This window comes from Falco cherrug, chromosome 3, assembly GCF_023634085.1.
Source record: "Falco cherrug isolate bFalChe1 chromosome 3, bFalChe1.pri, whole genome shotgun sequence".
NCBI lineage: Eukaryota > Metazoa > Chordata > Aves > Falconiformes > Falconidae > Falco > Falco cherrug.
In genome coordinates, this window is record NC_073699.1 from 110,764,803 (window position 1) to 110,778,020 (window position 13,218).

General features: G+C 62.6%; 3 protein-coding genes across 3 annotated transcripts; all 3 read left to right on the forward strand.

Moving 5' to 3' along the window:
• Positions 1-1,023: 1,023 nt before the first annotated feature.
• On the forward strand, positions 1,024-3,246 carry SLC25A34 (solute carrier family 25 member 34). Its single transcript, XM_055706047.1, is given in 7 exon segments — positions 1,024-1,346; positions 1,348-1,392; positions 1,394-1,573; positions 2,149-2,214; positions 2,543-2,695; positions 2,794-2,928; positions 3,020-3,246. Coding segments are annotated over 7 exon segments (972 nt in total). The 5' UTR covers positions 1,024-1,136; the 3' UTR covers positions 3,203-3,246.
• Positions 3,247-3,283: 37 nt separating this feature from the next.
• Positions 3,284-6,475, forward strand: TMEM82 (transmembrane protein 82). The gene is made up of 6 exons (XM_005437851.4): positions 3,284-3,688; positions 3,773-3,845; positions 4,109-4,283; positions 4,810-5,218; positions 5,743-5,930; positions 6,035-6,475. The coding sequence occupies exons 1-6, from the start codon at positions 3,610-3,612 to the stop codon at positions 6,095-6,097; spliced, it is 987 nt and encodes a 328-aa protein (XP_005437908.2). The 5' UTR covers positions 3,284-3,609; the 3' UTR covers positions 6,098-6,475.
• A 960-nt stretch (positions 6,476-7,435) lies between these two features.
• Positions 7,436-12,226, forward strand: FBLIM1 (filamin binding LIM protein 1). Its single transcript, XM_027803393.2, is given in 9 exon segments — positions 7,436-7,515; positions 9,648-9,822; positions 9,824-9,857; positions 10,228-10,367; positions 10,463-10,574; positions 10,668-10,837; positions 10,944-11,122; positions 11,228-11,345; positions 11,670-12,226. Coding segments are annotated over 8 exon segments (1,029 nt in total). The 5' UTR covers positions 7,436-7,515; positions 9,648-9,660; the 3' UTR covers positions 11,784-12,226.
• The last annotated feature ends 992 nt before the right edge of the window (positions 12,227-13,218 follow it).

The window sequence follows — 13,218 nt, forward strand, 5'->3', positions numbered from 1 at the left end:
CTTCAACCATGAATCATCCGTCCTGATGCCCTGGCCGTGTTTATCCCTGGATCCAGGAGCTCTTCCCAGTCTAGACAAGGAATAAACAGCCCCAGGGCCAGGCTGCAGCGTCACCCACCTTCCCCATCAACCCTCCCTCGCCTTTGGGGATTAAAGGGGGGGAGTTGGGGGGATATTTGGGGGTGGCGTGGCCATTGTGGGGCAGTTTAAGGGAATATTGGGGGTGGGGTGGCTATCAGGGGGGATTTTAGGGGGATATTGGGGATGGGGCAGCGATTGGGGATACAGGGGATGTGGTGGCTATTGGGATACTGGGGATGGGGGCAGCAATTGGGGGAGTTTGGGGGGATATCAGGGATGGGGCAGCAATTAGGGGGGATATCGGGGATGGGGGTAGCCATCCGGGTGGGGGAGTTTGGGGGGGTTCCCCCCCCCAGGAATCACTGAGGTGGTGACCAAGGGGTCACTGCAGCCCTAAAAATAGGAATCGGGAGGGGGAGGATGGGGGGGGACGGACAACACGGACAGTGACACCCCCCCCCCCGCAGCTCTTAGGCCTGGGGCGCTCTAATTCCAAAGCATTTCTGTAACCATGAGAGGGGAGAGGAGAAGGAGACCCCCGCAACCCCCACCCCCACCCCCCCGCCGCACATGCAGTGAGTTAACCGGTCCCCATAGCTCCCCCCGGGGTGCATCCAGCTGGCTGGGGGGAAGGGGGGGTTGTCTCCTCGTGCCCCCCCCCCCCAACCCACCTTCCTCAGCTTTTATTTCAATTTTAGCGCGTCCTGGCTTTTTCCGCAGAAACTGCCCTTTTTTCCCTGTTTGCGCCGGGGCTTCGCCAAGTCACGTGAGACGAGACGAGGCCGCCTGAGATTTGGCTGCGGGTGTGTGGCGGGGGGGGGGGCACACGAGATGCACCCCCAGCCCTGACCTTTGCCCCATATCCCTTCCCTACATTGGGGGTTGAGCGGGGGGGGGGGTTTGCAAGAGGCGGCGCTCGTGTCTGTCCCCCCCCCCCCTATTTTTTCCCTGCGGGGGGGGGAAGGTGGAGCCTGGGGCCATCCCTGCAGGCAGGTGCCGCATGGCGGGCGCTGGGGCCCTCGCACCCTTCCCCGGGCCCCCCCCCGCCTCCCTGCATGAATTCCCTTATCCCCCCCAAAACAGACCCCGCGTGGCAGGAGGGGGGGTCCCCAGCCGGGGGGGTCCCCCCCGCCACCGACCTGGTGCTGGGGGCCGCGGCCGGTTGCTTGGCCTGCGTCCTCACCAACCCGCTGGAGGTGGTCAAGACGCGGCTGCAGCTGCAGGGCGAGCTGCAGCCCCCCGGCACCTACCCCCGGCCCTACCGGGGGGGTGCTGCAGGCGGTGGGGGCCGTGTGCCGGGCTGACGGGCTGCGGGGGGCTGCAGAAGGGCCTGGCGGCTGGCCTGCTCTACCAGGGGCTGATGAACGGCGTGCGGTTTTATTGCTATTCCCACGCCGAGGACGCCGGCTGGACCGGGTATCCCGGGGGTACCGTGGCCGCCGGGGCCGTGGCTGGGGCGGTGGGAGCCGTCGTGGGCAGCCCCGCGTACCTGGTGAGTGCTGCTCTGCCCTGGAGCCCTTCTGGGGGGGGGGGGGGGGGCGCGGAGGAAGGGCGGGGGGGCATTTCGGGGATCCCCTCCTCCCTCAAAAGATTTGGCCGCCGTGGAGCTGGCTGCATCCTATAAACACTGGCTCGGTGCATCCCTTCTCCCGCTGCTTTGCTTCACCCCCAAAAATGTGGGGCTGCTGTGTGCATGCTCCCCTCCCCCCACTCCCACAAATCCCACCCCCCCTACTCCCCAAATCCCCCCCTCCTGGGAACCTGAGCTCCCTCATAAGGAAATGAGAGGGTGTCCCCCCTTTTTAGCATCTCTCCTGGTTTGGGGGTTGCAGAGCTCAAAGGGGAGCGTTTGCAGGGTCCCTTTGTCCCGGGGTGGGAGGGGTGAAAAAAAAAACTGGGTTCAAAGCCTGGGGGTGCTGCTTGGTGACACATCTGGGCACCCCACATCTGCCAGAGGGGCTTTAAAGCACCCCAAAAGCTGCTAAGGACAGAGGAGGGGGAACCACAGCCTGTCCCAGCGTGGGGGCTTGGGGGCATCTCGTCACCCGGTGCTGTCCCCCCCCCCAGGTCAAGACTCACCTCCAGGCCCAGACGCTGTCGGCCGTGGCCGTGGGCCACCAGCACAACCACGAGGTGAGCGGGGATAGGGTGGGGGGACACACAAGGTGCCAAGGTGGCACCTTGGCTGTGCCGGGACCTGGTGGGGACAACGCTGTTTTGGCCACTGGGTAGTTAAAGCTGCGGTTTGGCAGCTTGGCCCCACAGAGATGCTATAAATAACGGTGTGAGGACAGAGAGCTGTGACACCAGGGCTGGGCACCCCTCGGGACCGTTGTCACCCAGCCAGAGCCACGGTGGCTTCGTGCCACCGACAGAATGGGGTTTTGCACGCTGGGGTGGGAAATGTTCCCAGGGTGGGATGTCCCATTCCCATTTTTCCTGCCTTTCCTCTCTTCCCCAGAGCATCTCCGACGCGTTTGAGAGCATCTACAAGCAGCACGGGGTGGCGGGGCTGTGGCGGGGGGTGACGGGCGCCGTGCCCCGCGTGGCGGTGGGCTCGGCCGCGCAGCTCGCCACCTTCACCTCCGCCAAGGACTGGGTCTGCGAGCGCCAGGTGAGGGGCAACACGTGCCAGGTCGGGCTGCCACCGGCCCCCCGCTCCCTTTTTTTGATGGTGGGGGGAGAAGAGCTGACGGCCAATCCTTCCCGCAGTGGTTCGGGGAGGGCAGCTGGGCGACGGTGCTGGCGGGGGGCATGGTGAGCGGCGTGGCCGTGGCGGTGACGATGACGCCTTTCGACGTGATCAGCACCCGTCTCTACAACCAGCCGGTGGATGCCGACGGCACGGTAAGGCCACTGGGGAAACGGGGGGAACGGGACACGGCTTTTCCCAGGATTGCGTCTGGCAGGGGTGCGCAGCCTGCTCCTCTCTCCCCAGGGCAAGCTCTACCGGGGTTTTTTGGATTGCATCCTGAAAATCTCCAGCAAAGAGGGGCTGCTGGGCTTGTACAAGGGCATCGGCGCCGTCTACCTCCGCCTCGGCCCCCACACCGTCCTCAGCCTCTTCTTTTGGGACGAGCTCAGGAAGATGGTGCAGCACCAGCAGCCCCCAGGGCCGTAGGACAGGCTCTCAGCCCCACCACAGCCATTAATAAAGGGGTTTTTTCTATTTTTGGCGTCATTTCGGGGTCTTTGCGGTGGTGCAAATGGGGAGGGGGTTACGCCCTGAAAAGTCAGGACCTGAAACGCTGCAATGCGTTGGGCTGGGTAAGGGCGATGCTGGGGGCGGGGGGATTGAAGATGCTGGTGGTCCCTAAGCCCCACCATGTGCATCCCATCACCGCATCCCTTCTCCCCACCCTCATTTTCCCTTCCATGGGGCAGCTGGAGCTCAGCTCCTCCAGCCAGGGCTCCAGCTGCCCCCACTTGCCCCAGTAATGATTTACTAGCCGGAGGGGCCGCTCCCAGCCTCCGCCCGGTGGACCTTGGAGCCCAGGCTGGTTGCGCCGTGGCTCCTCTCCACTGAAAATGTTTTCTCTGGGGTCCTGGCTGCCGCCATTGCCTGGGCTGGCGTGGGGCTGGGCGCTGCTGGATGCGCTCCTGCAAGGTGAGAGCCCCCCAGGGTGGCATGGGGGCAGCTTGGGGACAGCCCAAGGGACACCGGTGACCCGCTGCTGCCTTTTCCCTGTAGGGCTGGTGGGTGCCTGCGCTGTGTCGATGCTCTGCAGCCTCCTGAAGGTTTATCTTTACATCCAGTGCCTGAAGTAAGCACCGGCCCTTCTTCCCCCGTGGGATTTGTTCCAGGGAGCTGCTCTTGGGATCTGCTTTTGGGATCCACTCTTGGGGGGGCCGCAGCCCTCGGTACCCATGGGTGCTGGTGGTGGCCTGAGCAGGGCCAGGGGTTGCACCCTCCTTCCCCGGCTGCAAAGCACAAGGGGGGGTCTCCGAGGCTGGCGCCCCGTTTTTGGGGTGGGGGCCGGAGGGAGGGGACGTGGTGCCGGCTCAGCGTCCCCCCTGCTGTCCCCAGCCACCCCGAGAGGCAGGCACAGAAGGAGGCGATCCAGGCGCAGCGGCAGGTGCTGGAGCCGCTACACGTGGTGGTGCTGACGGCCGTGCTGGCACTGGTGGGCTCCCGCGTGGCCGCGCTGGTGGTGCTGGAGTTCTCCCTGCGCGCCATTTCCACTGTCCTCTCCCTCGGCAAGGTGAGGCAGGACTGGGGAAACTGAGGCACGGCAGGGCAGTGGCATGGCGGGAGCCGTGAAACCGTGCATCCCTTGCAGCTTTGCAAGGCAGTTGCTTTGTGACCGTGCGTCCTCTTGCAGATCTGCAACAGCCATGGGGGATTTGGGGGCTGCAGCGCGGAGGAGAGCACGCATCGCTTTGCAGCCACATGTCCCCTTGCGACACCTGTGAGGACAGGGGCTGTGATGTGGAGGATGCATCCCCTTGCTGCTCCCCCTCCGGGGAGGACTGGGGTGGCTGGCATGGAGAAAACCATGCGTCGCTTTGCATGCTTGCGTGCCTTTGCAACTGTGCGGCCCGTTGCAGGGTGCAGCATGGAGGAGGCCATGTATTGCTTTGTAGCCGTGCATCCCCTTGCTGCATGCAAAACCTGTGGGGTTTGGGGGGCTGCATCAGGGAGAAAACCATTCGTTGCTTTGCAGCCACGCATCCCCTTGCTGCTTTGCAGCCTCTGCAGCAGCTGACGGTGCCGTCCTGCTCTCACAGGGCGCCCACAGCAGCCAGCTCTACCTGCTGTGCCAGTACTCGCTGGGCTGTGGGGTGTCCTGTGGCCTCAGCTTCTTGCTGGAAGGGGCTCCCCACAGGACCTGCAACCTGGCGCTGGCGGCGGGGCTGGCGGGGCTGCTGGCTGCCTACACCCGGCGCCTGGCTCGTCACGTCTGCACCCTCTACGAGCTGCACAGCCGAGCACGTTACTGCGGCATCTGCATCCTCCTCCTCACTGCCGGGCACGGCATCCCCAGGCTGCTCCGCAATGCTTTGGCCATCACCTTTGCCGTGGCTGATCTGGCTGCCGTGACGCTCATCAACCGGGATTTCCTCTCCACGGCGGAGGCCGTCCGCTTCTGGACACCGCTCACCATCTGCTACACGCTGCTGGTCACCTACATGCAAGGTGAGAAGGGGACCGAACCCCCAGTTACGGGGTTTTTTTTGAGGCTGAGGAGGGTATGTCCCAGTATGGGGCATCCTGGGTGGGTATAGGGGTATATGGGGCATCCTGGGGTGTATGGAACCGTATGGGAAGTCCTGGGGACATATGGGGGTACAGTGGGCCACATGGGGCTGTGTATGGGGCCGTATGGAGGCATCCTGGGGCCGTATAGGGAGTGTACGGGGCATCCTGGGGTGTATGGAAATGTATGGGACATCCTGGGGGTATGTGTGTGGGGGTACAGTGGGCCACCTGGGGCTGTATGGAGTGTATATGGTGCATCCTGGGGGTGCGTGGGGCAGCACGGTGCACTCTGGGGCTGTGTAGGGGCAGTCCGGCACATCCTAGGGCTGTATAGGGCACCCTGGGCTAGATGCGAAGCCGCCCCATAGCATCCCCGACGTGCACGGTGCCCCCCGGTCGTGGGGCTGGGGAGGAGACGGGGTCACCCCTGCGGTGGCCACCCCGATGCCTCGTCCTTGCAGAGGAGCAGCGACAGAGCTCCGGCGGGCGGCCGGTGTACCAGACGGTGCTGGTACGGATGGGCGGCCTCTTCATCCTCCTCCTCACCGTCGGCCGTTGGAGCGACGTCCTCCACGTCTTCATCTCACTGCTGGGAGAGCTGTGGTGCCTGCTCCGAGCCGGTGTCTTGCTGGAGGCATGCTGGCAGCAGGTGAGATGGGGTCACCTCCCCACCATGGCTGGGGTGGGGGGCTGGCCACAGCCCTGAGGCCATGGTGAGGGGCCTTTCTGCTTCACTTCTTCCATCTCCTGTAGGATTTCGCCCAGTGGTCTCAGCTGGATAGGCGGTCAGGATCAAGATCGGAGGAAGCATCTTGATAAACTGTGGGGTGTAACCAGGCATCAGAAACTCAGGGTGGATTTGCCCAGGTCCCCGAAACATGGGCACCCCCCACATCCTCCCCGCTGCAGATCCCCCATGGGGACAAAGGCAAAAGGGCTCCCAGAAGGTGCTCGACCCCATCCCACGGTGTGGGGGAGGCCGGGGGGAGGCTTACATGGCCCCTGGGTTTTGGGAGGACCCAGTGAGGTTGGGGTGCTGCTGAGGGTTTGCTCCCTGGTCCCACCGGAGATGTGGGGTGCTGATGGATGTCCCCATCCTCAGAGGCTGCAGGGCCATGCTGTCGTAGTGCAGGGGCCTCCAGGGGCTTATAAATCTCAGAAAATAAAGGTGTTTTCCAGCAAAATTCATGGACAGAGTGAGCTGGGGTCCCATGATGCTTGAGAGGGGCTCTGGGCAGCTATGGTGCAGCTTTGTGGAGGAGGTGGGTGGTGCGGTTCCTCCCCAGGAGGGGAAACTGAGGCACAGAGGGGGTGACCTCTGTCCTGACAGACCCTCTGGGCCTGAGAGGTGCCCCCGTGCCTCGGTTTCCCCACCTGGCTGCAGCTGGCCGTGCCATGCCATGGGGCAACAGGCCCTGTGCAGGTGGGGTGCGATCTGGGGAGAGGGAGGCTCCGGAGGTGGCTGCTTGCCTGGGCGAGAACCCCCCAGCCCTGGGGGGCGGTACTGTGGGGTGTCCTGGGGCGTTCTGGGGGTGCACGGAGCTGTATGGGGCATCCTGGGGCTGTATGGGGCTTGGGGGGCTACAGGGGTATATGGGGCATCCTGGGGCTGTGCGGGGGCTTGGGGGGCTACAGGGGTATATGGGGCATCCTGGGGCTGTGCGGGGGCTTGGGGGGCTACAGGGGTATATGGGGCATCCTGGGGCTGTGCGGGGGCTTGGGGGGCTACAGGGGTATATGGGGCATCCTGGGGCTGTGCGGGGGCTTGGGGGGCCACGGAGGCTGTACAGGGGCGTAGGGTGAATGTACAGGGGGCAGCCTCCAGGCACAGTGAGCACCCTGGGGGTGCCGGGGGCACCCAGGGCTCCCTGGGGCAATCGGGGGGGTTCATGGGACAGCCTCGGGGGGAGGGGGAGGGCCATGGGTCACCGTGGGGCAGTCGGGGGGGGCCGTGGGGGCACCCTAGGAGGGTGCACGGGACACCCCATACCCTACAGGGCGCCCCAGGGTGCATTGGGCACCCAAAGGACGTGTACCGCCCCCCCCTCCCCCCCCGCCCGGGGCCGTGGGGCAGGCGGGGGGGGGGGGGGGGGGGGGAGGAGGAGGAGGAGGAGGAGGAGGGAGGAAGGAGGAAGGGGCGGTGATGCCGGGCGGCTCTGCCTCCCCGCTGCCCCCGCCGCGCCGGGCAGGGTGCGCCCGCCGAGCGCACGGAGGGACCCGCACCGGCCCCCCAGGTAAGGGATGGGGACAGGGACCCCCCGAGGGGCAGCCGGGGCTGCAGGGCCACCCCCGGCCAGGCGCCCCCTCCCCCCTACCTTCGGGTAGGGGACCACCCCGCGCCAAGGTAGGACACCCCCCAGGTGGGGGACAGGGCCATCTCTAGGTAGGGGAGACCCCCAGGTTGGGGACGGGGGACCCCCAGGTAATGGGGTCCGACCGCAGAGCCGTCCTGGGGTGGGACAAGGCGGCCAAGAGCCACCCCCCGGTGTGGGGACAGGGGACACCCCCAGGTAGAGAACGGGGGGCTCTCAGGCGGGGGAGGACGCGGTGGGGCCACCACCACATAGGGGAGAGAGCACCCCCCTGTAGGGGACAGTGGGCTGTGGGGCTACAGGGTGGGAGATGGGATTGCAGGGGGGCTGCAGGGCCCCCCCAGGGAAGGGACAAGGGGACAGCGGGGCCACCCAGGGAAGGGACAAGGGGACCCCAAGGGCTGTGTCCCCCCACCCTGTCCCTTCACCCTTGGGCATCCTCACAGCGCTCTCTGAGAAGTCCCCAGGGCAGGGGACAGAGTTGGGGGACAGCTGTAGGAGGACCATGTCCCATCCCAATTTGGGGGTGTGGGGGTGCCCCATCAGTGGCCCTGGCCCTGTCGGTCCCACCTGGGCTCCCACCCCAGGAGATTTTGGGGCGATGCTTGCAGGAGCCCAGAGGGGCCCTTCCCAACATGGCCTCAGCCATCCCACAGCAGGATGGAGCTGGGGGGGGGGGGGGGGGGGGGCATAACAAAGGGGGGAGGGACCCCAGTAATGCACCCCTCAAGCCTTGGCCACCCTGACGGCCCCCGGCCAGGGGGGGACCGAGGGGTGCTGCGATGGGGCCGCCGGGATCCCGTCAGCCTCAGCACAAAGAGGAATGCAACGAGCACATGGTTTCCATTAACCCCGCAGATTTTATTTTTTTTTGGGGGGGGTGTGTGTGGTGTTTTTTTTATGATTATTACTTTTTTCCCCCCTATTTTCTGCAGCTCGGCTGGGGAGGAGGAAAAGCGGCGGCTCCTGCGGGCGAGGATTTGAGCGGCTGGGCAAAGGCTGGCAGCGCCGGAGCCCGTTTGGGGTTTCGCCGGCGGGGAGGGAGGGAAGGAGGGAGCGAAGCCGCTTTGGGTTTTGGTTTTTTCCCCTTTTTAATCCCTTCCCCTGCTTGAGTCAGAGGCTGAAGTTACCGGTGTGCACATCCTGAAGCTTTTCCCCTACCACGGGGGGACCGGCCACCCCCCGAAAGGATGCACTGACACCCATGAGTGGGATTTTGGGGGAGCAGAGCTGCCTTGCACCGGGGCGTGAGACCAGGCAACTCATCACACGGGTGTTTTTCAGGCCACCAATTCATCTCGGGGATGAGTCCCACTTTGCTGACACAGCACCCCAGCTAAAGCCTCGGGGTTCCCCCCTCCCCAAACGGGCATCCCATCTGGGAAGGGGAAGTTTCGCCCCGGCTGCTTTTCCCGTTGGGAAGCTGAATAAACAGCCCGTTTCCTTCCCGAGCAGGGTTTATCGGGGTCAGGCGCATCCTGCCTGCGCCGCCAGGCGATGCTCGGGGGCTGTTTCGGTGACGGGGACGCGGCGATTCACTGCGTCGTGCCTCAGTTTCCCCACCTGCCAAAATAAAACCTGAGCTGGAAGTGATTAGTGGGGAAATGGGGGTCAGCAGGGAGAGAAGGGGGAGCCAGGGGACCTAGAAAATCCCAAAAATGCAAAAGCAGATATTTTTGCACCCCTGTTTTTAAGCGGAAAGGTGGGTTTTCTTGCTGCCCGCAGGGAGTTTGATCCCAGGTGAGGGCAACGAGAGGTAATAAAGGGGGTGAAAACACTTACAAAAGGGCAGGGTTTGGCCCCAGAGGCGCAAAACCGGGATATTTCAGCTGCTGCTTCACTGGGACCCTTTATTCTGTGTCCTCCCAGGCACGAGACTGTTTATTGCCGTGACGTGGGACGTGGACGCTCATTCCCTCTCCCTTTCCGGGAGGGCGAGGAGGGAGGCAGGTTGAGGCCAAAGGGCAGCAGGGCTGCAGGAGCCGCTGGTGCAGCCGGGGGTTTCACTCTCTTTTATCTTATTTTCCCCAAAATATTTCCCTAAAATAACCTAGGTCCAGCCCTTCCATGGCTTCGGCAATGCTGCCGGGGAAAGCGGAGAAGAGGATTGCTTCATCAGTCTTCATCACCCTGGTGCCACCACGGAGGGAGGCGGCTGCCAAGGAGAAAACCCAGAGGGAGCTGCAGCCAGACGGTGCCGAGGTGCTGGGCACCCACCGGCCATGGGCCCCCGCCGCCGCGGCCGCCCGCGTTGCCCAACGGAGGTGAGGGGTGTCCGCAGGGGGCTGCGAGTGGTGCCGGGAGGAGGAGGAGGATGGTGCCAAGGATGCTGCAGAGATGTTTCGCTAAAGGATGCACATGCAGGCAGGAGGGGGGATGTGTTTTTTTGGTGGGGGGGTCCCCAAATCCCTGCGCCCGTCCCGGGACGGATCCGGCTGCGAGGGAAGGGTGGTGTTTGCTCTCCGTTGTTGCCTGGTGCTTATCGGTGTCATTTGTCCCCTCTGGCTGGGACAGCGTTTGCTTTTGGGGCAGGTCGGTGAGCACTGCTGCAAAGCTGACAGGGCATTATCACAACGGGGCGTTATTGGACATTGTTGCCCCCCCTAAACACACCGCGTCTGGCTTTTGCTGCAGAAACCCGCCCTGTGGCTGTGGCCCCTGTGCCTTCATCCCCGCCGGTCCTCGTCCTTTCCGAAGCACCCCAGCCCTTGTCTGCTGAGGTGCTGGGTCCAGCGCTGCAGCAACTGGACCTTGCGGCACCCACCACCCTCCAGGTGAGGACAACGGGGGGCATTTCCCCCCAGTGCCTCGGTTTCCCCACCTGCAAGGGCATAAATGTAACGTGCCTTCGCCCTCCTCTGCTCGCCAGACCCCTTCCGCCTCCCCTGCTGAATTGAGGCCACCCAAATGTTGCCAGGAGCAAGCGGGCAAGCCGCAGTGGCAGGATGCAAATGGGTACCCAGAGAGGGACAGCTCCAGAGGTAAGGGGGTGACCCAGCTGCGCAGTGGGGGCTGGTCCCCGCTTGGGGAAACTGAGGCACGCAGCACTGAAGCCCTCTCCCTTCTTCCCACAGACATCTGCGCTTTCTGCCACAAAGCAGTGGGGCCCCGGGAGCCGACGGTGGAGGCGATGCGGAAGCAGTACCACGCCGACTGCTTCACCTGCCGCACGTGCCACCGGCTCCTGGCCGGCCAGCGCTACTACCAAAAAGACGGGCGCCCCACGTGCGACACCTGCTACCAGGTACCTGTTTTCCCTCGGGGACAGCCAGCACCCTCGTGGGGGCGGCAGGAGATGCAGTCCTATGGGTGGGAGCTGGCATCTCACGGTGAGTGTCCCTAAACGCCAGGCCACGCTGGAGAAATGTGCCAAGTGCCGGGGGCTGATCGTGGAGCGCATCGTCCGTGCCCTGGGCAAGGGCTACCACCCCGGCTGCTTCTCCTGCACCGCTTGCGGCCGGGCCATTGGTGCCGAGAGCTTCGCTGTGGATGAGCGGAACGAGGTGTACTGCGTGGCCGACTTCTACAGGTTGGGGAGCGTGGCACCCGGGGGAACATCCCCCACACGGCGGCGGGGGTCAGCCCACCCCCGTCACCCCGCAGGGCTCATGCTGCTCCCGTTTTCTCCCATCAGGAAATACGCTGCGGTTTGCAGCGCCTGCAAGCACCCCATCATCCCCCGCGAGGACAAGGACACCTACAAGATCGAGTGCCTGGGACGCAGTTTCCATGAGAGCTGCTACCGCTGCGAGGTACGGCCCCCACAGGGCTGGGGGTGCCCCCCAAAAGCTGAGGGGTTTGGCGCTGAGCTTTGCAAAGCACAGCCACAGGGTTCACAGCACCCAGGGTTATTTTTTTTGCCACCAGTTTATCTTGCAAGCGACGGGGAAGGGGAAAAATAAATAAATCGGGTGAAAAAGATGATGTGTTCGGTCAGGAGAGCTTCAGCTTTTCATGCTTCTGATGTAGTTTGTTGCTTTTTCCAAGTACTGGTTGGTGGGTTTTGCAGGGAAGGTGGGATGCAATGTTGCACGTGGACCCCTAAAAGTGGCCTCCCTTTCCACTCTCACCCCCAGAGCTGTGGGACACCCCTGTCACCGGAGCTGACGGAGAACGGGTGCTACCCCCTGGACGACCACCTCCTCTGCAAGTCCTGCCACGTCCGCCGACGTAACGAGTCGTCCTGCTAAAACTCCATGGCTCAAACTCCATCTTCCAGCACTAGACACCAAAAAGAAGCTGCACCCACCGGGCTGCACCCCACGGCCGGTGCCAGGTGCCCGCTGCACCCTCAAATAGCTGCAGGACTGGTGTTTTTGTCACCAAAATGCACCTGGGACCCCGACCCACTGGGCTGGCCAGGCGGAGGATGCAGACATAGTGTCCCAGCGTGGCTCTGCGCTGGTTGCAAACATAAAAAGCCCTGGCAGAGCAGTGGTGGCAGAGGAGCTGAGGTTTTATTCACTTCTTTTTTTAAACTCCTTTTCTGAGGCCGGTTTGGTTTCCTTGGGTGTTTTTTCTTTCTTCTCAAGCTTCCTTGGGGTTTCACTTAAACATTTCTCTTTGTGGTGATGCAGAGAGCAGGCACTGATTCAGTTACTCGCAGTTAAATAAAACTCCGAGTTTAAAAGCCCTCATTTCTTTCATCCACCCTGCATTCCAAACCCATAAAATGAAAGTTTAAAAGTAAGGGGGGGGGGGGGGGGGGGGGGAAGCCACTTTTTAGATTGTATAGGCACGGCATCAGGTCGCTCAAGGCAACAACACGGCTGATTTTGGGGTGCAGCGAGTTGGCAGATGCTGTTGTCACCCAGGAGAGAGCAGGGGGGTCATTTTTGGGGGCCGGATTTGGGATTTTGTGATGTGCCGTGGTGTTGATGAAAGGGTGTTTTGGTGGTGGGTTGGTTGGTTGGGTTTATTTTTTATGCTGTCTGGGCTTCATCTCAACCAAGTCCCGGAGCCGGCAGAGGGCAGGCAGAGCACAAATTCCTCCGTCAGGCAGAAAAACTCCAGCTAAACGCCAGCCGTCTGTCTGTCCCTTATCTGACGGCGCCGGAATGCCCGGAAAGACTGACGACCACATTTTTCCACGTTGTCTAACATAATATTGCTCCGACATCAGAAGCTTTTTGATCTTCTCTCGATCCGAGCCCCAGAACGGCAGAAATTAGGCCACTTCTCTGCGTGCCCAACATCTGTGCAACCGATGTCACTGGTGCTTAGCGGTTTTGTTTGCGAGGGCGTTGCGAACCAGCCGGAGAAAGAGGGGTTTTCTTTTTGACCAAAAGTGCTTAAAAAGCCACAAATCAAGAGCAGAAAATAGCAAGAGCATCTGAGATGATTGTTAATGCTTTCCTGACGGAAAAAGGGAGCTGCTAAAACAACCAAACCAGAAGTTGTAGGCTTCTAGGTTGCATTGTACAGTGCTCTGCAGCGTGTGCTGTATTTATGAATGAAAGGGTTAATGTATGGTTAATGTATGCACTGGAGTCCGGCAGGCTGGTTGATTAATCACACCAACCCCACAACTATTTCCTGCTGACCCCCCCCCCCCCCATCTACAAAGCCTATTACTCGATGTTTGTTAATGTGCATCTACGGCCCATCAATCAGGTCATAACTTGC

Coding starts and splice junctions, on each gene's coding strand:
- TMEM82 (XM_005437851.4), top strand. CDS start 3,610: ATGTTTTCTCTGGGGTCCTGGCTGCCGCCATTGCCTGGGCTGGCGTGG. Junction 3,689..3,772: donor GCTGGATGCGCTCCTGCAAG/GTGAGAGCCCCC, acceptor TTTTCCCTGTAG/GGCTGGTGGGTGCCTGCGCT. Junction 5,931..6,034: donor TGGAGGCATGCTGGCAGCAG/GTGAGATGGGGT, acceptor CATCTCCTGTAG/GATTTCGCCCAGTGGTCTCA.